We start from the raw sequence: 25,057 nt of genomic DNA, 5'->3' as shown, positions 1-25,057 counted from the left end.
TATTTCTTCCTGGACTAGACTCCATTTCATGGCCTGCCTTGTAGTTGGGTGGCTCGGGAGAGTTCTAATCAGTGGAATGTGAATGGAAGTGATGAGCATGAAATGTTCCCTGGGTGATCCTCCATGCTCTTCCCTTTTCTGCCAGCTTAATTATGTGTTGAACATGTCAGAACTCTGACGTGGAGGAAACTCTCTAAGCATTTATAAGGATAAGTGCTTAGAGGAGGCTTGCCTGCCATTCAGAACTTTACCTGGATGAGAAATATACTTCCATTGTTGTGCACCAGGATAGCTTTTTGTATTTGTTGTAGTAGTTGGTGTTAACAATATATTCCCATTTATGGTAAAAGAATTTTAGTTTGCTGACTACTCGCTATGTTTTAGATTCTATCTACTATTTCACCACATTTAATTCTCATAAGCTGTTTAAGTGGTCATAACATTTCACAAATGAGGATATTAAGGTTTAGAAAAGTGGAGCAACTTGCCTGAGACATAAATTCTGCTAAGAAGGACTTGAATGCAGGTCTACAAATCTGTTCATGTGTTCATGATCTTCCCATTAAGCCATCCTAAGAGATGAGTATGTATGAATTGCACATAAGACACAGATTTGTCTATTTGCTCATTCGCTGACTTATTTAACAAACACTTAATCTGTGTATCCTTCGTGCCATCTCCTATCCTAGACACTAGAGACAAGATGCCCTTTTCAACAGAGAAGCAGTAACTGATGTCTTAAAATTCAAAATGTACCTTGTTGTTTAAGTTTGCTCCCAAGAAATGGTGGAAGTACTAAGATATAGCTCTCAGTATTTAATTTACTCACTGGTAGGCAAGAAGAGTGAATACTTTTCTTAAGATGCATAAATTACTAATAAGATGTTAGCCTTAAGAATTTTTGGCTTCATGATGGCTTTCTCTCCTAAACTTAGAAGGGATATTCCCATGGATGAACATGACACTGCTCCCAGTATTAGTGGGATGTGATGACAAAGAAGAGAAGTGTGGCATGCACTCTCTTTGGAGGACCAACATGCCACAATTGGCAGATTCTGCCAAATTAGTGAGTGGCACAGTCTAGGAGAAAGAACAATGCTATTTAATAGCTTAATATACATAATAGTTCTATAACAAATAGTACTTCTAAAGCTGACACGCTTTTATTTTGGAAATTTCTGAAACTCCTGTAGAAGAGCAAAGTAGAGCAGAAATAAAAGTTGGTAATTTTTCAAATACGTGAAGCACAGAACATAATCCACTGTACATTATATAACACTTAATTTTAGGATTTAATCCAGCTAAGATTTAAAGTAAACTGATGAGACTAACAGAACTATTTCGAGGCAGTATGCTCAAAAGACCAATTTGTTTTTCACAAATGTTTGTTAAAATTGGAAACAAATGAAAATTGATGAGATACCTAGTAATTCAGAATGCCACAGCTTCCAGAGTTAAATATTTAAAAGAGCTTTCGAGACACTCTTAGTGCTGGTGTCATAGGGGAGTTCTTCCTTAAAAATAAAAAGTGGGTTGGGTTACTGCAGAATAAAAATATGACCCATTTTTGTGTTTACAGCAAGAAATCTGTAACTTTATCATTTTGCTAGTAGAGACTGTTAGAGGTCTGATAATTATGGGAATAAATTAGGTATATTTTATACACAGATAAACTAAATACAATTAGGGTAGTCTGTGTATATTAATCAGTTCATGACCTGCTGGGAAATAGGAGAAAAGGGAAAAGCAGCAATTGAGGACTTTTCTCTTAGATGGATTGTGTATCTTAAAATCGCAAAATCTACAGTGATCAGGGAACCGTTTCCCTTACAAATGGAGAATACTGACTTTAAAAAAAAGCCTTTCTTTTTTACTAGGTTTCATACTTCTGTTCACAGTCCCAACAGATGTGCATTTCATAAGAGAAAAGATGTGGACATAGATGTATAAATAGAATTCAGTATGTAAGTACCAGGGATATAGAATAAATGAATGAAAACTATGACAAATATGGTCGGGAAATGGAAAAGCAGAGGGAAATCCACGTCAGGAGAAACTCTTCTACAGAAAGTTGTCAAAAGCATTAGTAAGAATCTTGCAATGGGAGAAATAGCAGGTACACCAACAAGTCTAGAATCATGTGGCAAAACAATAGTTTCTTCAAAGTGTTCCAGGAGCGACAAAAACATAGTCAGAAAAAATAAACTTTCGTAACTTTAGGGAGTACGCTGTAAGAGAAAATACGGCTATTTTGCAAAAACAGTAGTCTATATACAAGTATTCTCAGGAGCCATGAACTTCAAAAGAAAAAAATGGTGTGTCGTCTTGTGGTGAAAGCAATACATCATGGCCTCCCCAAAGTCGATGGAAACAGATATTCCGAAAAAGGGGGTGATTTTGAGTGAGTTACAATGCCTCCGCAACTGGTGTGCGGTGTATGGCGATGACTGAACACAGGAGCTCGGAGGCAGGCTCTGCCGAGTGGGTCCCGGCCTGGACGGCGAGGTCAGGCTGGTGGGGACAGGCTGCACGTCGCCAACCGACCCCCCGGCGCAGAGGGGTGGGCGCGTCCCCGCCGGGCCCGCACTCTCGGGTCACCTCCGCACCCCGGGTGCCCAGGTGCGGCCCCGCGCGGTCCCAGAGCCGCGGGGGCGCGGAGGGGGTGGCGGGCTCCTCCCCGGGAAGGTACCTCCACTCCGAGCCTCGGGCGCCCGCCGCGGCCACGAGGGCGCAGGGAAACCCAGGACTTCCCGCCCAGGAACGGCGGCACCCGTTCGCGGCTCGGCTGGCTGGGGGATGTTCTCGCGAGAGGAGAGGGGGCGCGGGGCGCCGCGGGTTTGGGGGGCGCGGGGAAGCCTGAGGACGAGGGCGCGGCCGGGAGGGGAGCTAAGGCGGCGGGCAGGGCCGGGACGCGGGGAAGCCGCTGCCGCCAGTCGCCTAGAGCCAGCCCCTGACGTCAGGAGTTTTCCTCAAAGTCAACAACAAGCCCCGCAGCGGCGGCGAGAACCGAACGGTGGCGGCGGCAGCCCCGAGAGGGAGGAAGAGGGGGCGGCGAGGCAGCGGGATCCTCCCGGCGAGGCGCGGCCGGGCGACGAGGCCGCAGCCCCCGATCTGCACCGGACGCCCTAGGGTCCGCGCTGCCGAACCGCGGCCCCCGCCCGAGCGTGTTTTCTGGCGATGAATTGAATTTGTAGCCGATATCCGATTCCCACGTAGAGTCTCCGCCTCCTCCGCCCTCCGCCGCCTCCCTCCGTCCTCCCCCCGCCGCCGCCGCCGCCGCCGCCGCCGCCTCCTCCTCCCGCTCCAGCTCCGCGGCCAGGCACGGCCGGCTCCCTCCCTCCTCCCTGCAGCCTTCGCCTGCCCTCCCGCCGGCCGCTCCGGGCTCAGGGGGGCCTCAGGCTCTGCGGGGTGGGGGGAGGACAGGAGGGGAGGAGGAGGGAGGGGGGACCCCCGAGTCGCCCCCTCTCCTCCCCCCGCCCCCCGGCTCCATCGCCGCCGCCGCCCGAGCAGCTGTGGGGCCGCCGCCGCCGCCACCGCCTTTGCAGGTAACAGCCACCGCCCCCACTCTCGCCCCCTCCCCGCCTAGCCTCCACTACCCCGGGCCCCCGGCCCCGTCCGCCCTCGCGCCCTCCCGGCGGGCTGGCGCGGGGTGGGGTGGGGCGGGGGCGTCTGGCTTCTCACCGCGCCGGGGGCGTGGGCGGGGGCTGGGTCCCGGCGGCTGTGGCTGTGGGTGGGGAGGCCGGGGGATGCCCGCCGCGGACGACTCGGCACCCGCTCTTTCCGGGGGAAGCTGGGGGGCGGCGGGGAGCGGGGGCCGCGAAGGGTGTTCCCGGCCTAGCGGTCCAGCCCGCGTCGGGGCTACCCCGGCCCTGGCGCCTCCGGTCTTTGCGCCGCTCCCGCGCCCTCCTCCCCGGGCCGCGCGGCGTGGGGAGGGGGCGCCGCGCGGCCGCGGGTGGTGGCGAGGTTACATAACGCGCGGAGCGTGTCTGTGTGTTTGGGTGTGGGGGGAGGGGGCCGTCTGCGCGCGCGGGGTGGGGTGCGGCGAGGATGCGCCGGCGTCCCCGGGGTCCCCGTCCTCCCGCAGCGCCCTGCCGCCAGCGCGCAGGAAAAGACGACGCTGCGGTGGGGGAGGTGGGTAACGTGCTAGCCTGTGTTTTTAATAGTAGTGGGGTTTTAATCCTCTTCGGAGTTGTGTGCTAAGAATAGAAATGTGCGGAAGATGCTGGGTTTGGCGATCAGCGATGCTGTCGTTATTGGCGGCGGCCGCTCAGGCTGCAAGTAAACAAACCAGCCTCTTCCTCGTCCACCTCCGCCTCCTGCGCATCGGTCTGCATCAGCCATGATGCCGATTGGGCCCTCGGAGCGCAAAGTTGAAGCCTGGCGGGTGGCTGTGTCCACCCTGACTCCTAGGCGTGGGTCACCACTCGTTCGGGATTTCCCGGGACTGTACAGTTAGGCTAGACTGACTCTCCTTGGGGCCAGGTTTTCAATCCTGATATTTATTGTTTATACGCTGAAAGCAGAGGAAATACTGACCTGTAGTCCAGGATAGGGTGCTCATATTTCTTCCATCAAAATAAAGCTATGAAAATAAAACCAACCCATTTCGCCAATGTGGTGACTGGTTGAAAGCCCAGTAGCTTGTCGTGGATGACATTTCCAAATAGAAATTTAACAGAGACATCTATATTGATTAATTACTAGTATTGGTAAAACGTTCACACATTTTTAGTTCTTGTGGCTAAAGGATATGAAATAATGACTTCTTGCAGTTAGTACGTTGCCAGTTGCCCCAAATCCTTAATTTAGGTATGTGTTCCATATTTATTAAAGCATGGTTATGACAGTATTGTTTGGTAGACTATAAATCACTAGACAACCACTGGGTTTTTTTGGTGGAAACTCATTGAATTAGGTTATACATTGTTAGGAAATAACTGTAAAAGCAAAAGCTAGAAGAGTCCAATAAAGATGGTTTAGGAAAGTTTGTTCTGAGAACTTGAGTATCATTGCAAAATATGTATAAATGAATGTGAATATTCCAGGAGGTGGTTGTCCAAAACACAAACATACATATTCAGGAGGAAATTGTCTAAAATATGAAAATACTTTTTATTAAATTATGTACCTGTTAGTAAATGAGTAATTTTCCAAAGCAAATGAATGCTCTATTATTTGCAAGATACTTATCAGGACTGTAGTTTTTTTTTTTTCTTTTGCCAATACATAATCTTGACTTGGAAAGTTTACCCAAGGAGACTCAAGATTGCTTGTTTTTCTGTTTAGTGTTGACCCCAGTGTCTTTGATTGGCTTGAGCTTCTAATTTTAAAGTGAGGGAGTGCATGTATAGCACATGAATGAGACAGCATTGGGATTCAGATGATTGTAGACGTTTTAATTTTCAGTTGAATGTTTGCACTATGTATTTGTAAGGAGTATGTTTTCCTATCTAAAGTCATTCTCTGAAAAAATTTTATGAAACCGTTGTTTGTATTTTGTCTCTTACATCCTTCGTCCCCATAATGATTACTTCAGTGAATTGTTTTCCAACGTAATTTTTAGTTTGACTTTGACGCTGAATTTAAATTGCTTATGTCAGTGTACTGAAGGGTTCTGCTTTGGACTTATTTCATGTGATTCTAGAGCTGTAAAATGTTTTAAGTAAGATTTCATTCATTCATTCAACAAATAGTGAGTGTGAACTGTGTGCCAGGGGCTGGTTTGATGAAAAACTTTTCTTATTTATATTTTATAATATCCAGAAGATCACTACCACTTAGAAAGAGAGTTTGTTTTCAGAATCACTGCAAATCTAAACATGTTGGTTAAACATATGAGAAGTGTATCTAGCACAGTTTTGTACAAAGTAGATTTAAGATTTTTAAAAATTCTAGCTTTTGTTTTAAACGACAGATTTTCTTACAAAAATTCAATGGAAATTTACAACATTTGGTATTTTTTTAAAAGAGGAACCTGTTTTAGAAATTGATTTTGTGGAAGTTTAGAATTTACTTAAACTTTGCATGTTTTTCTGAAGAGATAGCTGTACTTTCTTTTGTTGTTACACTTGTTAGTTCAGGAATTCACCCTTGGGAGGATAAGGCAATTATGTTAACGATGTGTTAATTGGATTTTTAGAATGATTTGATAGTATCTTGTCTTTATAGTGTGATTAAGTTTCAAGCATTGAAAAATACTTAATTTAAAACCATTTTGATTTCAATAACATAAGATCCAAGATAGAAAAATAAACCATTTCATTTTGCTTTGACTAAATCAGACTTGTAATTTGACATGCATTTTTATTTTTCTTAAATTAATATAAGTTAATGCACATAATTTTTATACATTTTGTTAGCCTATTGAAATCATATAAAATTGCTCTGTTTTCAACTACAGGTCTCAGAGTTTGTATCTGTTCTAAATCCTGGTTTCGTACAGCATGCACTTTTCTCTGGTTGCCTGGAAAGCTAGACCTGAATTGTCTGATGTTAACTTAATATTTTATCATGGTCTTTTTCCCATGATAGAGCTAGGTTCAGGTTAGAGTTAATGCTAGCCATTGCCTGGTGGGCACTTGCCGTGCGCCAGGCACTGTTGTATGTGCTTAACAGGTATACATTGATTTAACCTTTAAAACAGTCCCTGCTCCACTTTTGAAAATGATTTTTGTATGAGAAAACACCCTGGCATCCATTTTAACTTTCCTAATTCTGAAACACCTTTTCTTATTAGTGTTTTTCCTAACTTGTTGGTACCTGTTATTAGAATTCACAGTGACAATGCTAAATTTCCATAATGTAGTATTTCCACAGAAATCAACTGAATAAAGAGTATATTGACTGATTGATAACATTCTTTTTTCATTTTAGTTGTTTGAAAGTGCCAAATCAAATGCCTCAGATGTTTACACATTTTATTGTAGCACCATACTCTCTCAGCATATTAGATGTAAACACATTTCCTTTGCCAGGTAGTCATGTAGTCTATAGGTAAATTAATATGTGCTCTTGACCTGTAGATTTGCTTCCTAGTTTTTTTTCTTTTCAGTACTCTTTTTATATTTAATTCATTACCAACTGCAAGCATTCCACATTTCTAAATGGGCATATTTTGCTAAAATTCAGAGGGAAAGTAAGATGATTTAATAAAAGAAATGACTCAAAGGCTTTCAGATCAGAATTTGGGGAGTCTGGGGAGAGAGGGAGAACATGGTATTTTGCCATTATTGAAGTTTAGTCCAGATTTTGCCTTAAGTGGAATTATTGTTTGAATGTTTTATCTTCCCAACTATATATTAAATTTAATGACGACAGGAACTTTGTATAATCATGATACTGTCATCTAAGATGCCATCTGTAAGTGAAGTGGATACTCAGTAGATTTGAACTTGAAGAATCATAAATATTAGCTCTTGAAGAGCTGTGGAGCTATACAGAGTTCATGTAATGCTACGGTTTCATTTTTATGGCTAAGGAAACAGACACAGTGAATTACAGGACCTTATTATATAGCATCACTTGGGGAGGGGCACAGTTGGGAACAGGGACCCAATTTCTTCACCCATCCAGTGCTCTTTCTAATGCACCACTGTCGTGTACTTTGTCATAGGATTCCATGTCTACTGGTAAACTTTAGTTTAATTGGGGGTGGAATCTGTCAGACTAATTCTTGACATGTAATTAATGTTCCATATACCAATTGTACTTTGTGTATATGTGTGGATTTTTTTCATTCCCCAAGGCAGATTTTAGGAGGATTTTATATATGTAATGGAAAGTAATGGCCAACTGTGCAACTGAAATTCCCCCTGTCTGTTGTTACTGGTGCCTTCACACAGAGACATGACACACTTCACCTGAGAAATGTAGGGGATTAATTTGCCCACAGCTTGTTCAGTGGTTTAGGGAAGCCAGAGGAATCCAATATGCATTTTCCTAGTTATTTCAAATTAGAGTATTAAATGTATCACCCTAGCACGAGTTGCTTTATTTGATTAATGATGGATGTGTCAGTTGAAATAGCACTGAAATGTCCTAAACAGGGGGAGGGAATCAGGGGAAATGCTCTGTTTTTCTGTATGTATTTCGAAGTTTTTAAAGTTGATTTTTATGAGTTTTTAGAAAATTCTTGGCACTTTGGGAAAACCAATATTTTGTGTGAAAGTTAGAAATCTTTTATGTTTATTCAGGTATCTTCCCATACATAGTGTGAAACTGTGAAGATATGACAGAAGGAATTTAAAGAAAATCCACAAGTGAATTATTATACTCTGAAGAAAGGAAAGGTATACCAAAATAGAAATAGTTTGTGTGGCTCACTTCCCTGTGTGATACGTTTTTTTAACAGGATAACAACTCTGAAAAGGGAGAGACTGGCTTAGAAGTGCAGAGCAAGTTGCCTTGAATTTCCCTTACACTTCAGTATTTTTCCTTTCCCTCAAATCTTTTAAAAAGTTTTTTATAGCCTTATGCATTTATTGTGGCATGTTTTAGTTTCATCTCTTTCTTGAAATGACTAAATACCAAAGAATGATATTAGTTACCTTTGACCATTTGTATTTCCAAGTAGCAGCATTCTGTTGTATTTGGACATTAGCGATCATTTATTAATTCAGATTGGCTAGTATATCTAAAATCTATGAAAAATTGTGGTGCAGAGCAAGTATATTGTACATAGTGTATTAATCATAGCCAAGTTTATAGTTTACAGAAAGTTGTACTATAGAATTGTATTGCTGGCTTTTCACTTAGAAATTAACACAAGGGGAATCATTGACCTAAGCATTTTGTTCATACTGGTAATAAAGAGTTGCTGGGGTGCCTTACAACTTTATGTTAACCTACTTTTAGTTTTCCATTGTAATTTTGTGATGCCACAGTATCACTTAATTTTGAATTCATTTGAAAACATTGTGCTTTCCTGGACTTCTGAAAAATAATTTGATATCAGCAAATATTATACATATTTTTGAGAGTTCATATTGTGTATCAGCATACCAAACTGGTAGAAGAAATGAACTGCAGGTACTCTTGTTACTTGTTACTAACTTGTTATGGTAACTGGGGAAATACTGGCATCATTATTGGTTGGTCACAGTTTTCCTAGGTTCAGAATTGTAGCTGCAATGGCTACTGCACAGATTCCATTTTTAGAGTCATATGAGGTGCTATATGTGAAAGCACTGTGATTATAAATTATTGTAGATTTGGAAAAGATTTTTAAATACTTTGCTTTCCTCCTGTATAGTTATATAGTCCTTGTCACGGAGTAAACAATCAATACATACTTATTGGATGTATTAATGTATGTGTATTATATGTTTTCTTGAGTGAATGATACTTAGTTTTAGTTTGCTTATACTTAGTATTAGTTTGCTTTCTAGTCTCTTCATCATTAGTTATCTAAAGCTGCATCTTCATTCTTTCATTCATCCACTCAATTCATTTATACCCTAGTTGCTGAGCCTATCTTCTGTGCCAAGTACTGCCAAACTGCTTTACTAAATAGTAGTGCTATTGAATGAGGTAAATTTTGTGATTAGTGAAGTGACATTCAAATGCAATTATTGTTATCAAATTCTCAGATCGTTCTGAATGGAAGTTCCTTTAGTATAACTGCTTTGTGTAAATTCTAAATTGAATCTGACAAGAATTTTGTGTGAATTTTTTATAAGAACAGGAAAAATTAGATTTTTCTAATTTTCAAGAAATGTCCTCATTTCTTAATTCCTGACTGCTGAATTAGATTATCTAGCAATGAAATGTTTAATGCAATAGGCTTAAAAGAATAATGAACTAAATTTTGTCTTTCATAGATCATTGCATAGAACACACAGGATGGTAGGAAGAGGTGAGGTTCACTCTACCTTAGGAAACAGATTACAGATCCGAAGTTCAGGACATCATTTTGGAGATTAGGTTTTCTGTAACACTGAGTGGGAGAGTGTAGATGATTTGGTTAAGAGTGTTGCTGCTGTAGAAAAAGTAAATTGAATAATATGATTTACTACTAAAGAGTCAGCATTGGCTTTATACACTGAAGATGGCATTTATTTCTAGCTTATTAATCATAATTGTAGAGTGCTATACCTTTGAACATCTTCTTTATGTCCAAAGAATGTATTATTTAGCCAGTAGAGACTCAGGAGCAATTTTAAAACTGAACATTATGATTATGGGTAGAATTTTGTGACATTTTAAGATGTAAATTGATAGAACCATTTCTGGGTTCACTGGCCCTGATGAAGATTATCAATTTGTCCTTAGATTTAACATACATTTTACAATGTAAATTATTTAAGCACTGGTGACCATTCTAATCTAAACTAGTTTTTGAAAGAGTTTCGTTTTATAACAGTTCATCGATTTTGGGCTGATCTAGATATTTCAGTATATTGTTCTGTACTGAAGAGGCAATGCTAGTAGAAAGAGCATGTGTCTGGTTCTCTGGTCTTGATTCTCATGAAATCACTATGACTTTGGGCAAGTCACTTACCTGTCTTGACCTCTGTCCTCAACTGGAAAAGTCCCCTTCCAGCTTAAGATTCTAACAATCAAGTGTCCACTTAAAAGTACAGAATCAATTTTGAAAATACTCTTGTTTTTCTAGTGTTCTTTTTAAGGGTATTGTGATGCAAATTATCTTAATAGGAAAGTATGTATTTTATAATATGTTAATTGATATGTATTATTTTTTGACTATTACTAAGTGTTGATCCCTGATCTCTTCCATTTCCAATCTCAAGAAAATGAATTTTAATATACAAATTTTCTTTTTATTCAGATTATACAATTTTACAGTCAGAAATAAAAAATGGCTTTAATAGACGTGAGGCCCCTTACGCAGACTGCAAGTATTACCAAAGAGAAGGTCTGCAGTGTACCTCTTCTAAAGATGATATTTTGCACTAGTGTTCCCAGTGTTTACGACTTATAATTATTTACATTATATAAAGAGTTAACCCTTTCAGTTCCTTAGCTGTATATTATGTAGCTTGTTGACCCTATTGAGGTCTTCAGGAAGTTACATAAATCAACTTAAAAAGATGTTTGGATTCTTAAGGTTTTTTGTGTTTTTTTTGCCTGCTTTTAATGGTGAAATGGGTCTTGAATTATGTAGTCATTTCCTGTGGTCATTTCTCAAAGTGTGTTTCTCTGAACATCAGTACATTTACTAAAGGAAAAAAAAGAGCCCTGTGTGTTCAAATAAGCTTAGAATTTGCTGAGATAAGTAAGATTATATTTTGCACCTTTGATATGTTAATAATGATGTTTCAAGAGAAAGACATGGTTTGTAGAATTTCCCAAGCTTACTTAGCCAAATAATTTCTTTTTCCAGCTTCCTTTTTCTTTGTATTTTTCTGGAATTCTGTTAGTACTGTGTCAAGCATAGTTTGGGAAAATACCTCCAGATTCTAATATCCCTTTTGAATCAGTAACAGACACTGAGGATTTTGACAGCCTTGGCCTCACCTGAAGGTGCTGCCCTCATCCCCACGGCACTGCATGCTGTGATCTTCTCTTCGGCCACACAAACTTTGTCAGTGTAAGAGAATATTAGTCTTGATTCCTGACTGCTAAATGATTAGGCTCTGCACTTAATTTGTATTGGAAAAAGAGCTGTAATTCAGTTTAGTGCTACCTGGGGAGTCTAATCTTGAACTTAACTGCTATGAACTATTTTTCAAAACCCAATTTGAGGAAACAGTATATATTCCATCCACCCATTTTTCTGGTTATAAAATTATGCCTGTGTTCCTGGACCGTGTAATGCTGGTGTACCTGGACGTTTTTGGGTCCCTTTTTTGTGGAAGTGCTGTTAACTCAATTTTTTCTTGGCATTTTCCTTTTTAGATTGAGAGGGACAATAAGAAATAGCTCTGTCATTGCTATGTATATGTAAGAATATTTTTAAGGACCTTGTTTATTATACGACAAGGTATCTTATAAAGATCCAAGGGACAAATTTCAGATTTTGTCCCAGGAAGAACTGTATTTTTTCTGAGCAACTTCTTTTTTAAAAAATATTTATGGATACTGTAAATACTAAAACTAATTGTGTTTCCTTCTTGGCATTGCTTCCTGCAAGCTTGGTGCTAAATTTTTGGCCCATCTTTCACTAATACACAGACTTCTACTCAGGTTTCCATTTATCTTTACTTAATTAAGGCAGTACAGTTTTAGGGTTAAGGATGCAGGCTGTGAAATCAGACATCCTGGGTTCAGATCTTGGCTGTATCATTTATTAGCTGTGTTGAAATCAGTCAGGCAGTTTAGTCTCTGCAAGCCTCAGTTTCCCCATCTGTGAAATGGTGTTCATAATACCCTCATAGGATTGTTGTGAAGATTACCTGAGAATAATAGATGTAAGCACCTATAATAATTCTTGACACGTCTTGAATACTCCATACTTTTTTCCACTTTCATATTCACTTTGTTTCAGTTTGTCTACTTGGTTATACATTATTTATAATATTTTATTTACTGTATCTAAAATTTTGTTGCAATCATGTTATGGTAATCTAAAGTATTTCTTGTAATGAGGCAGAGTATGCATACATAAATGTCATTTTTTTAACACATTGTATTTTACATAAAATGATCAATTAAAAACATTCAGAATTGCTTTGCCATAACTATTTCTGAATTTACAAGGATTTTGAAACTAGAGGTACATGAAGATTTAGTTCACTTTCATTCCCTTCCCTTTTTATCTGTAGCACAGAGCCCAAACAGTTTTTCTGGATTATTTCTGTAGGTGTGATGGTGGTTTCCTTAAGACATTTTTTTGTTGCAAGCTCTTAGGTAAAAAGTTTCACTATCATTTGAAATGTCACAAGACCAGGGAAGTGCATTCATTATGGAACTATATAATAAATAAGTTCCCCAGTTTAAAGAGCTAGACTTTTATGTGAGGTCAGGCCTGTTGAAGACATTTACAAAGAATTAGTTGTTTGTTATTGCTATGTGAGTTGCAAGAATGGAAAAAAAAGAAATTCTTTTCTTCAATACTTCCTTCCAGGCTGAGTCATCACTAGCGAGTGGGAAGGGCAGCCGCAGTGAAGCCAGACCCCAGAACTGGTATCACAGAGTACCCTTTCTCCAGGTTGGGGGCTCAGAGGGGAGCCATCATGAGCGATGTTACCATTGTGAAAGAAGGCTGGGTTCAGAAGAGGGGTAAGTGTTCAACAAAACCGAAAATAATATGCTTGGTAAGTGTGCTAACAGTGCTGTTAGGGAAGTTGATATATTTCTGATGCTGTTAACAAAGTAAACTGTGACATACTATGTCCAGTCAGAGAGAAATGATTCCCATGTGTGTTAGAAATTTGCTTGTTATGTAGGGATTGTTTATAATTCATGATTTTGATCACTTGTCATTAAAGTTATGAAGGTTTGGCTTTTTGCTGTGTTGTGTGCGTGCATGTTACAGAAAATCCGCGTCGTATTTTTCTGTTGTCCACAGGTTTTACAGTCCAGAGAGATGCCTTTGAATGATTTAATATCTAGAAAAGTGTCTAACTTGTATGCATTTGAAGATGTGTAAATATATAATAAAAGTACTCAGTTATAGTATGCCAATTTGGGTGGTGGTGGGGGAAGGACTTAAAGTAGCCCAGAAGGAAGGGTTCCCACACAAACTCAGGGATTCAGCAACCCCATAAATTCAGTGAGAAAATCCTAAAGTAAAAGACCAAATGAGGAACGGATTTTTGTGTGTGTGTTTGTGCTTACTTCCATATTTTTATTTTTCGTGCTCTACTTTCAGCATTTCTTGTTCACTCTGACTTTAGATACAATTCATGTGCATTCTTCTTTTTTAATACTAAATGAAGAACTCTTCAATGTAAAGCATAGTTTATCTTCTGTGAAATCACCTGCTAGTGTGGTCAATGTGTTCATTAGAAATCTAGAGTTTAGACTAGTTGCTAGGCAACTGCTGTTTATCCACATGGCTAAGTTCAGTAGGATGAGGACTGTTCCATTCTCAGGACTTCTCTAAGTTCCTGTACATCTATTTTCTGGTTAGAAGTTACCTCTTAAATAGTGATTTTAATATTCTTTGAAGGTCTGTAGTTAATACCTGTGATGAAAAGTGATTGTCAGTAGTTAAATGTGATTATGTATTATAGAGTTTTTAAGAATAGTCTCATTGAGTTATAATTTACATACAATAAAATTCACCAATTGTGAGTGTGCCCTGTGATAACTTTTGCTGCCTTTATCCAGTAGTGTAACAAAGAGTACTATTGTCCTGTGGATCACTGTATCAGATCCAAAGGCTCCCTCCTTCCTCTGAAGTTGGACCTCTCCTCCTCTCAGCCCTGGCAGCCACTCATCTGGTGTTACCATAATTTTGCTCTTCTAGAATTTCATATAAGTAGAGTCATACAATGTACAATCCTTTGTATCTGGTTCCTTTCACATAGCATAGTACTTCAAAGATTCTTATCATTAGTATGTTTCTTTCATTGTTGAGTACTATTTCACAGTCTGGACATACCACAGTTTTATCTGTTTACCAGTTAGTTTGATGAACATTTGGGTTGTTTCCAGCTTTGGGCTGTTATGAGTAAAGCCCCTCTAAATATTCGAGTTCTTGCACACATCTTTGTGTGATATGTTTTATTTTTCTTGGACCAATGACCTAGGAATGAGATTGCTGGGTTACATGGTAAGTGCATGTTTAACTATAAAACTGCCAAGCTGTTTTCCAAACTGGTTGACGTATTGTTACATTGAATTTCTTTCATGTTATTAAAAATGCTATAATAATGTGTTGGTGGTATAGTGGTGAGCATAGCTGCCTTCCAAATACTTATTTGTATTATAAATATATATTGTAAATTGTATACATTTGTAAGGCATTTTCAGATTTCAGTGTTGTATGAACATTTTTTTGGTTTGTTTTTTTAACTTATCTATTATATTAATATTACCTTTCTTCCTTCGTTTGGGGCAGCAAATCACTTAAGCCTTTTAGAGTTTTACCTTATTAAATTCTAAAATCTGCTCTCACAAGATTATTTTGAGGATTAAATGAGATAATAGATAAGGATGTGTTTTGACATTTCAGACACAAATGTAAGCTATTGCTGTCACCACATTTTATAAAGGATTTAGGGTGGTTCTTGAGTCTGTTTAATTGACTGTGTCTCATCTGAAATACCATAACAGAAGGCTTGTATATAGTGCATGGGTTACAGAAGAAAGAAAAAATGAAAAAAAATTCATATTTTTCCTGCTTTGGTTAGGGAAGGTGGAGTCTAATAATTTGTGTGTGTGTGGTTTTTTTTTTTGTTTGTGTGGGTGTATTTATTTTGGGAAGTAATAGTCATACAAACATAAGAATTTGGGTAGTTTACAAAGGTGTAAGATGAAAAGTAAAAATCTTTCTACTCTACCTCTTCCAACTAGTTTCTCCCCTTAGAGAATAACTGTTTTAGACTTTTTCTGCTTTCAGTTCTTTTATAATTATCATCCCAATTTTATATATAATATGCTAAGCTTTAGTTTTGGCTAATCTTCAGTGACTAGTATATTCCTATTGTGAAAATGAAGAATATAACTTTTAATACCTATTCTCTATTCTCCCCTCCTCTTTTTATTTCGGCCTTTATGGTTAAACTTCTGGCTCTTGCACCATTAATTCTAGAAAGAATTTAGACATCATATCTAAACTTGCCACTTTCTGAGTTGAGAGAAATTAGTACCGCTCAGAATCTTTCCCTTGACTTCCTCACATTTCCTTCCCAGTTTATGTCAATTACTTTCTGTTGTCAAGGTTTGTAGTAGTAACATTTGTTGATTCTGGAAAGCTATAATCAACATGAGGATTATATAGGTAATGCTACTGCTAAACAGAGAAGTATTGTGGGATCCACAGAGAACAGATGAATTTCTTATACTCTGTTGGTATTCAAGGTCATGCCATACTTTAGTTTGGTTGTACTGTTTTTCCTGGATTTTCTAGTTGCATGTTTTCCAATCGGTAGAAGAACATAACCTGCCTTCATCATATCACTTGGTTATCCAACTTTTTAAATAGTACTGTTTGTTGAAATTCTAATATGAACTGGCTTTTTTCTGGGTGTGATGCTCAGCTAATATATTATTTAATTGAATTCTTAGACAAGTTCTATGCTTTCTTAGATCTCATATCTTTCATCTCTTTGTTTTGCACGTGTTTTACAGTTTTCTAGAGTACTCCCTGAAGGAATTTTTTCAAAAAGAATGTGTGTGGGTGCTTGTCAACACAATGTGTGAAAATGTCCTTTTCACTTTCACAGCTGGTACATACCTTGGCTGGGTATAGAATTCAGTTTTAAAATCACTTTCCTTCAGAATTTGGAAGGTTGCATTCCATTACCTTTCAGTAACCAGTTTTACTGATACAAGGTTTAATGCCAGTATGAGTAATTCCTTGTAGGTAACCTGATTTTGTTCTGGAAGCATTTTTTGTTCCTGCCTCTCTATTCTTGCCATGAAATTGAAGGAGAATAAGTTAACAGTCCTTTTCAGTTCATCCTGTAAAGCATTTGGTTTACCTTTGAATATGCAGGTTAGGTCTTCTTCAGTTCTAGGAAATATGTACTTTCATAATTTCTTCCCTTGTAAAAGTATTCTCTGTATTCTCTCATCGCTTTTTCTCTAGAGCTTCTATGTCAATGTTCTGTTTTAAAAGTTTCGTTTCCATGTCTTTATTTTTTCTCTTTGCTCTGGGAGACGTCCTTGACTTTTTCTTCCAGCCATTTATTGAATTTTTTATTTCAGCTATTATTTTATGTTTCTGGGAATTCTTTCTGTGTATAACTACTTGGTTTTATTTTACAGATATATCATCTTTAATCTTAGAATACTAAATTGATTTTGTTTTCCAGGTTTTTTCCTCTGTTTGAGTAACTTTTTCAGTTTGGTTATTTTGGTATTTTTTTTCTTCACATGTCTGGTGATCCCTGTTTGTCTGTTTATATTTGTGGATGAAAGACTTGGGTTACTGGTAGCGTCCTCTACCTACTTTAAAGCCTATGTATTTCCCCTATGCTTATGACAAGTTCAGTCTACTGAGTGAGTAGTGTTTAACTGTACCTTGAAAGCATTGGTGGGAAAATTAGGGGAAACCAACATGGGCATTTTTTTTCCCTCCACCATTCTTAATTTAATCCTTTGTTAATTTTCAGCATTAATAATAATTTTGTGATTTAGTCAAGCAAATTTCATTATACAGTCTCTTGTTATTTGTCTATATTTTGGTTCAAAGGATTTCTTCTAGGAGAGCATTAATATTTGCTGCCTGTTTACTCTGGGCAGATTATCATCACCTGGACTTTGATGCACCTGCTTGAAAATAAATATGGTAATAATATTTGCCTCTTTATCTCAAGTGTGGTTGTAATATGTGTAAAAGAGTATTTTTAAACTTAATAAAAGCTATTGACATAAAGAAGTTATAGTACTTATCAGTCCTTTTTCTCAAACCTGTATTTATCAATCAGTTATTAGCTCCTATCTAGATATAATATCATTTTACTTGTACTTTTAATGTGAGCACTTTGCTCCTCAGTGCTTTTCTTCCTGGAAAAGGGAAAAAGACAATTAATGATATGTAAGATAAATGCTTTTCTTACTTTGGTTACTAGTGATATATCAGTAATGAAACCTTTTCTTCTGTACTTCTCTGGAGCAGTTACAAAGGTGAATATTAATTGAGATAACACATTAACACAGTATTGTTGGTGTTAGGAGACATCATATGGCAAACCTGGAGTAAAGTACTGCCTGCATTTTCCTCCTGATGCTCCTGGAAGAGCATCTCACAGTCTTCTGTACGTCAGCATAGGAGACAGCCACATAACACTGGTTAAATTACCTCCTTCAGTGACTGGCCTATAGGTATATATATGTTAGGTGACTCAAAATCTCTAAACCAGATGTATTAAAAAAAACTAGAAAAGATGTCTAAAAAACCCCTAAAAAACACAAAAAAAGTTTTGCTGTCTTTGTTCCATTAAAGCCTAGTGGTGAAGAAACTTAACTGCATTAATAAAGTGGGAAATTTAACCAACTTAAGAGGTCTAATTGTGGAATTAAGTAGATTTTAATAATAACCATCAAGGGTTTATTGTAATTTGTGACATTCCATTTGCTTAATAGTACTGTTTCTTAAAAACTTAAGTAGTCTCTTACAAATGTAGAGAGCCAGTTGCCTGATAACAAGTTAAACTCTGTAATGTATGTCTCTGGCAACTCAAAATCTTATTGTTTTGAAACTAGTATAAATCTAAGAGGTAGTTTTATCATTAAAAACATTTTGATTGATAAAAATGCTTCATGTATTAATTTTTTCACTTTTTATTGTATTAGTATCTAACAAAATTGAACTTTCCTGTTGTGTTCTGCATATGTAACCAGTTTGTGGTTTCAAAGAACTTTTTCTCTTAGTTTCCAATTCAGGGATATCCATAAACTGTGTCCTTTGAATGATGTTTGTTTTATATTCTAAGTAATGGTCTGTTTAGATGAACTAGAAAGTTATTATTTGGTAATTCTAAGATAAAACTTCATAAATCTATGAATTTTCTCACAAAAGGGCTTAGTCCTACTGTGCAGAATATATTTTAATAAATTGAGGATTGTAAGCTAGGTTATGTTTTAATGTGTGATTGTTGTGATCTAGCCAATTGTAAGCTTTTGTAGAAACAAAATGCACAGTTTTTGGGTGCTCACCTAAGTTGAAGGGCCTTTTTTTCTTTACTTTGTACATACTTGTGTACCTTTTGTTAATATTTTATTCACAAAGTGACTTTTGAAATAAATTATAAAGTGATTAAAGAAAAAGAAAATGACAGTATCATTTCCTGTTTACCATTCGGCAGAAAGCATTTTCCATAGGGTAAAGTGCTGTGGTAGTGACTGTATAAACCACATGATAGATTCAAAAGCTCACCTTGACTGTTGACATTGCAGATGGAGATAAACATGAAGAATTAAATTTATTTTCTAATGGCATTGAAACTCTACGATTTCATGTATTTACAATAATGTGAAATTTGCTTTTCTTGTACTTTCAATCTATTTGTTTTGAAAATTTTAATCAAGTAAACCAAATGGAGAGAGCTATCAAAGAATAAGCTTTCACATATGCATATTAGAGTTACAGAATTGTAAAGTTGCTGTTAGGCACACAAACACAGTTCCTTCCAAATCAACAATTGCATTTTATGTATTGACACTGTATCCTGCAGCTTTGTTAAAGTCACTTATTAATGTTAATTACTTTTAAGATTTTCTATGGAGATGGTCAAGTCATCTGCAAAGAGCCACAGTTCTCTTCTCCTTCCTCCTTTCCAACCTTCATGCCTTTAATTAGTTTTTCTGGTCTTATGTCATTGGTTAGGACCTCCAGTACCAAGCTGAGTAAAAGTGGTAAGAGTGGACATTTGGCTTTATTTCTCATCTTACTGGGAAAGCATTTATTTTTCCACTAAGTGTCCGTGTTAGCTGTAGGTTTTCCATTGCTTCCCTTTATCAGATTGAGAAAGTTCCCCTTTCCTATTTGGTGAGAATTTTTCCATAAGTGGTTGTTCAGGTTTTTCAAAAGATACCCTACATCTATTTAAATGACCATTTGATTTTTCACTTTATTTTGTTAATATGTTAATATAGTATATTACCTTCATTGTTAGAATAAATCCTATTTGGTCATGGTGTACCAGTTTTGAATTACTAATATTTTGTTAAGGTTCCTTTTTTTTTTTTGCATTTATCAGAATATTGATGTATAGTTTTCATTTCAGGTTTTGGTATAATGGTTATGCTGACTCATAAAATAAGTTGAAAAGTATCCCTCAACTTTTGAAGGAATTTGCTTAAGATGGGTTTTATTTCTAACTTCCATGTTTGGTAAAATGCGTCAATGAAGCCATCTAGGTTGAAGTTTTTTGTAAGGTTTTTAAAAATAAACTCAGTTTCTTTAATAGAGGACTGTTCAGATTTTCTGTTTAATCTTGTGTCAGTTTGGGTAAATAGTGATTTTTTAAGGAATTTGTCCTTTCTATTTAAGGTATTGATTTATTGGGCATAAAGTTCTTAATATTCCCTTATCCTGCAGGATGTATAATGATAATTCCCTTGTTAAATTCTGGTATTGGTAAATTGTCTCTTTCATTTCTTTAATCAATCTTGCTAGGGGTTTTTACATTTTATTAGTATTTGCAAAGAGCCAAGTTTTTTCTTTGTTAGTTTTCTTTGTCCTTTGTTTTTTATTTTACTGCTTTTGCTCTTTATTATTTTAATTTGCTCATCTTTAGCTGGCTTCTTAAGGTAAAATACTACATTGATTTTAAACCTTTCTTAAAGTATAAGCATTTAGAGCTCTGGATTTAACTTACTTTAGTGCTTAACTGTATCCGACAAGTTTTGATATATTGTGTTTTTATTAGCATTTAGTGTAAAATGTTTTCTAACTTCCCTTGTGTCTTCTTTGAACCATAGGTTATTTAGATGAGTGTTGTTTAATTTCAAAATGTATAATGTTTTGAAAATTGTAATTACTGAATATACTCTGTAAAATTTCAGTTGTCTGAAATTTTTTTTGTGTTTTTTTTTAATGGTCCACCGTATGGTCTACATTGATTTTCTGCTATTGTGAGTGCTAATGTCTGGTCAAGAGGGCTGATAGTCATATCTTCTATATATTTACTGATATTTTTCTTTAGTTTTATCAGTTACTGAGACAAGAGTAAAATCTCCAACTATGATTGTGAATTTATCTATTTTTTTATTCTTCCTGTTTTGCTATATATATTTTAGGGCTCTGCTCTGAGATGCATCCACATTTATGATTGTATCTTTTTGGTGTACGGTATCTTATCCTTACAAAATGTCCATCTTTATCTTTGGTCTTGAAATTCAGTGTGTCTGATATTGGTATAACCACTCCAGATTTTTTATGATAAATGTTTGCATCTTATATCTTTGTCAAAGTCCTTTTATATTTAGACTGTCTGTGTTTATATTTAAACTACCTTTCTTGTAGCCAGCATATGTGTGGGTCTGCTTCTGTTTTTGGCTTTTAAATCTCATTTAACAGTCTTTTACTTTTTTAATTGGAGGTATTCTGACCATTCATATTTATTAATGTAATTATTATTATGGTTGGGTTTTCTGTTTGTCCCATGTGTTCTTTGTTCTTTCTTCCTATATTCGTGCATTTTTTTTAACTCTTCCATTTAATCTCTGCTGTTAGCTTGTTAAGTTATGACTCATCTTTAAACATTAAAAAAAGTCTATAGTAAATGTTACTGTTGATAGGTTGAGTTTAGGTCTACTGTTTTATGTTAAAATTTCTATTTGTCTCACTGAAAAAAATTCCTTTCTATATTTTTTGGCCTTCCGTTGGGTTAATTACATTTCTAAAATATTTCGCTTGAATTCCTCTTTTAGTATGCATTCTCAGTGGGCGGGAAATCTCCCTGAAGGGGACAACAATTGGTTCTTGGGGTGGGGGCGCAAAAAAACTTCCCTTACAATCATTTGTGCCTAAGTAGGGCACAATATAAACAGATAAAGAGTGTGTCTGTGGCATTAAAGTTTCATGTGGGAGGCTAGGAAAAAAAATATGAAAAGTCTCTGTAGGTGGCCAAGAAGGAAAAAACTTTGAGTAGCATTGCTTTATCATCATTTAGCTTGTATTACTTCTGTAGCGGTTGTTGTAGGCCAGTGGTTTTTCAGCCTGGGTTATTTTATTCCCCAGGACACATTTGGCAATGTCTGGAGACATTTTTGATTGTTATGACTTGGGGTTGTGTGCTCCTGGCATACAGTGGGTGAAGCCCAGAGATGCTGCTAAATATTATACAACCCACAGGACAGTTTCCCCCAAACAAAAAAGTTTTCCACTCCAGAATGTCAGTAATGCTGAGGTTGAGAAGCCCCGCTGTTAGCATTACATTGCACATCCCTCATTGATCACATTCTGTGCTATGTTAATACTTTACTACTTCATGTAAAATAAAAGACCCTTGTAATGCCCTAATTACATTTACCCTTCCCCTGAGTGCCTTGTGCTACTATTTTCATATATATTAGATAGAAATATTTTATAAACCCCATTATCCAATGTTTTAATTTTTGTTTTATGTCTTTTTATATGTCTTTTAAAGAAGAACAGGAAATACAGTATTTGATATATACTTGTTTGTAGTCTTTTGATTTCTTTATTTCTTCCTATAGATTTGAGCTTCTGTCTGATATTTTCCTTCAGCCTGAAGAATTTTCTTGAACATTTTTAGAATAGATCTTTTGGCAAGCAGTACACCCTTTTTTTGTTTAATCTTAAAATGTTTTAATTTCATCTTTATTTTTGAAGGATCTTTTTCATTGTCAGAGTTCTGATTTGATAGTTTTATTTCTTTTATCACTTTAAAGATGTTATTTGATTTTCTTCTGCTCTCTGTTGTTTCTGATGAGAAGTCAGCTTTTATTTTTGTTTTGTTCCCTATGTATAACCTGTTATTTTTCCCTCACTGCTTTCAGTATCTTTCTTTCTTTGATTTTCAGTAGTTTGACTGTGATGTGACTAGGTATTGTTTTCTTTGTATTTATCCCGTCTTGGATTTACTGAAATTATTTTGGATCTATGAATTTATGTTTTCCACCAAACTTGGGAAGTTGTTGGCCATAATTTCTAAAGAACATTTTCTCTCTTCTGCTTCTGGGCCTCTGGTTACACCTATGGAGACCATGTGATAATGTCTCACAGGTCAATTAGATTCTTAGTTTTTTTCAAACTTTTTTTCCCCCTCAGTTCTTCAGACTGTATAATTTCTATTGTACTATTGACTTCACTGACTCTTCTGCCATCTCTCTTCACTTATTATGACCATATTTTTTGTTAAGTCCTTAAATATTTTTATAATAACTGCTGTAAAGTCCTTGTCTGCTAATTATAGCATTAGGATTTTCTTGGTGTTAACTTCTGTTGATTGTATTTTTTTTTTCGCCTCTTTTCTTGTTTCATCATGTCTGGTAATTTTCAGCTGTATACTATTCATTGTGATGATATATTGTACAGCCCTGTGATCTTTTATTTTCTCTGAAAACTGTTGGTTTTTGTTCTTACCTTGATTCTGTTCACACTCCAAACTTACTACCTCTGTTGTGAAAAGCAGCTAAAATCTCTGCTTTGTTCTTCACTTTTTACTTCCTGCTTTCAGGCTCAGTGGAGTCTTTCCTAAGCTTACACCATTCAGCGGTTAGCCAGGATTTGGGCAGAGTTTACATGTACATTTTGGGGCTTCCCTTCTGTCCCTCTCTCTCTTGAGGAATATCCCTCTCACTTGCCAGCCATTTTGATACCGCTGAACACCATCATCTGATTTTCTAAGCCAGGAAGACTATAGTTTTCTGTCTGAGTTTTATCCATCCTAATCTCAAACAATGGGGAACCTCCCAGTCAAAAAGCCGCATAAATGTAAATCTCACCCAATGCATGCAGGTCCCTTCTTTCAGGTGCCAACTTCCCTCCAGTTTCTGTTTGCTTTTGATGCTTTCCACTGCCTTCAAATAACTGTTTTTTATATTTTATACAGGGTTCATAATTTTATGTAGGGGAAGGTTAGTCTAATACAAGTAGTCACCTACACCTACTTTGAAGTGGAACTCTTGCTAGGTATATATATTATAATGTACAGATACAAAAATTTTTTAATGTTTATAATTCACTTAATTTTGTTTTTTATTATTTAATTACTTATAACAAGTTATGCAGAGTAGTAATTACACCTAAATTTATAGCTGAGGTAACTAATGGGTTTAACCAACTGAGTTCCCATAACCTGGAAACATAGCTGAAACTTTTTTCCACGTGAGATTATAGAATTTTAAACAGAAGCTTTGGAGTTGTCTGGTGTTATACCCATTTATCTTACAGATTGGAAAATAGGTCATTTTTTGAGTTAAGGGCAGAGCCAGGCCTAATACCTGAGATTCTTTATCGCCAATTTTGTGATATTTCACATGTTTGTTTTCCTTGACATTTGGGTATGTATCAGAGTTTTTTGAAAATCATTTATTAGTACCTGGTGAGGGAGAGGCTCAGAACTTTTGGACAGGAAGGTTTAAAACCCTCTGAGAATGGAAAATGGGGAGTATCTTGCATCTGGTAGAATCCTCGAGCTGTTTGAATAGTATCATTCACTGCTCTGTGTCCCAGAGGGGAATGCAGGGAAGCTGTACATTTTGACCTTTTTGTGTTATCTCCTTTGGAGAAACTGTCTCTATAGTTTCTATATCCTTTGACATAAAGAAACTGTCTTTAATATTCTATTGGAATTCTGTAATCAATTACATTATCTTGCTGATGTAATAACCGTGCATCCTCCACTGTATTTTCTTCTATGTATGTTTTTGTTTATGTCAGTTTTTCTATTTGGCATATATATATTATGTCCTTCTGTCTTTGTCAATGAAAATCTTCTACGTCCTTCAAGGTCAAATTCTAGTATCACCTCTTCAGTATTTTCCCAGATTGGAGTCTGCCACAGTTGGAATGATTTCTCTTGTCTAGTATTACATCACTTTCATGCCTTTGCTTTCTTGTGGCTTTATATTGACCGGTTATTACATAGATCCATTCTTCTTTTGTAAAATCCCTGAGGGCAGGGACAGTGTCAATACAAGAATATTTCTTTCCCATGTGGGGTCTACATACCTTGAACATAGTAGGTTCTTAATCAGTCTTTGATGAATGAATGAGGAAAAAGAGGAAGAAAACAGTTCAAGAAGTTGAAATAGTAATATGTCACAGATTTCAGGGCAAGGAACCAGAATTAGGACAGTTGAGGCCAAGCAGGGAACACAGAATAGATCACAGGTGTGAAAGCAGCCTGTGTCTGGGGCAGGGTTTTGGTAAGGGCAGTGCTGGGTTTCTAGATCAGTTTGGATAACTCACACTTTGTGTGTAGGAAAATGGAACTAATAGGGTAGGAATTGGTAGAGCTGATTGAATGCTTATTTCTGACTGAGGTGGCTGGACAGAAAGAACCCTGATAAT

General features: G+C 37.1%; 1 protein-coding gene across 3 annotated transcripts in view; it reads left to right on the top strand.

The window, feature by feature from the left end:
* Positions 1 to 3,311: 3,311 nt before the first annotated feature.
* AKT3 (AKT serine/threonine kinase 3) overlaps positions 3,312 to 25,057 on the top strand; it is a 339,823-nt gene continuing 318,077 nt past the window's right edge. The window contains exons 1-2 of one of the 3 annotated variants that reach the window (XM_036887665.2): positions 3,312 to 3,545; positions 13,025 to 13,179. Coding sequence is in view for 2 of the 3 variants with exons in the window: in XM_036887664.2 (XP_036743559.1) it covers positions 13,134 to 13,179 (46 nt within the window). In the remaining variant the exon portion in view is untranslated. Of the gene's footprint in view, positions 3,546 to 8,192; positions 8,289 to 13,024; positions 13,180 to 25,057 lie in introns of those variants that run through there. The other 2 variants (XM_036887664.2, XM_036887663.2) reach the window with 2 other exon arrangements.

The sequence above is a fragment of the Manis pentadactyla genome, chromosome 9 (genome assembly GCF_030020395.1).
Source record: "Manis pentadactyla isolate mManPen7 chromosome 9, mManPen7.hap1, whole genome shotgun sequence".
Lineage (NCBI taxonomy): Eukaryota > Metazoa > Chordata > Mammalia > Pholidota > Manidae > Manis > Manis pentadactyla.
Note: the sequence above shows the minus strand (reverse complement) of the source record. Positions and strands in the feature narration are given on the sequence as shown.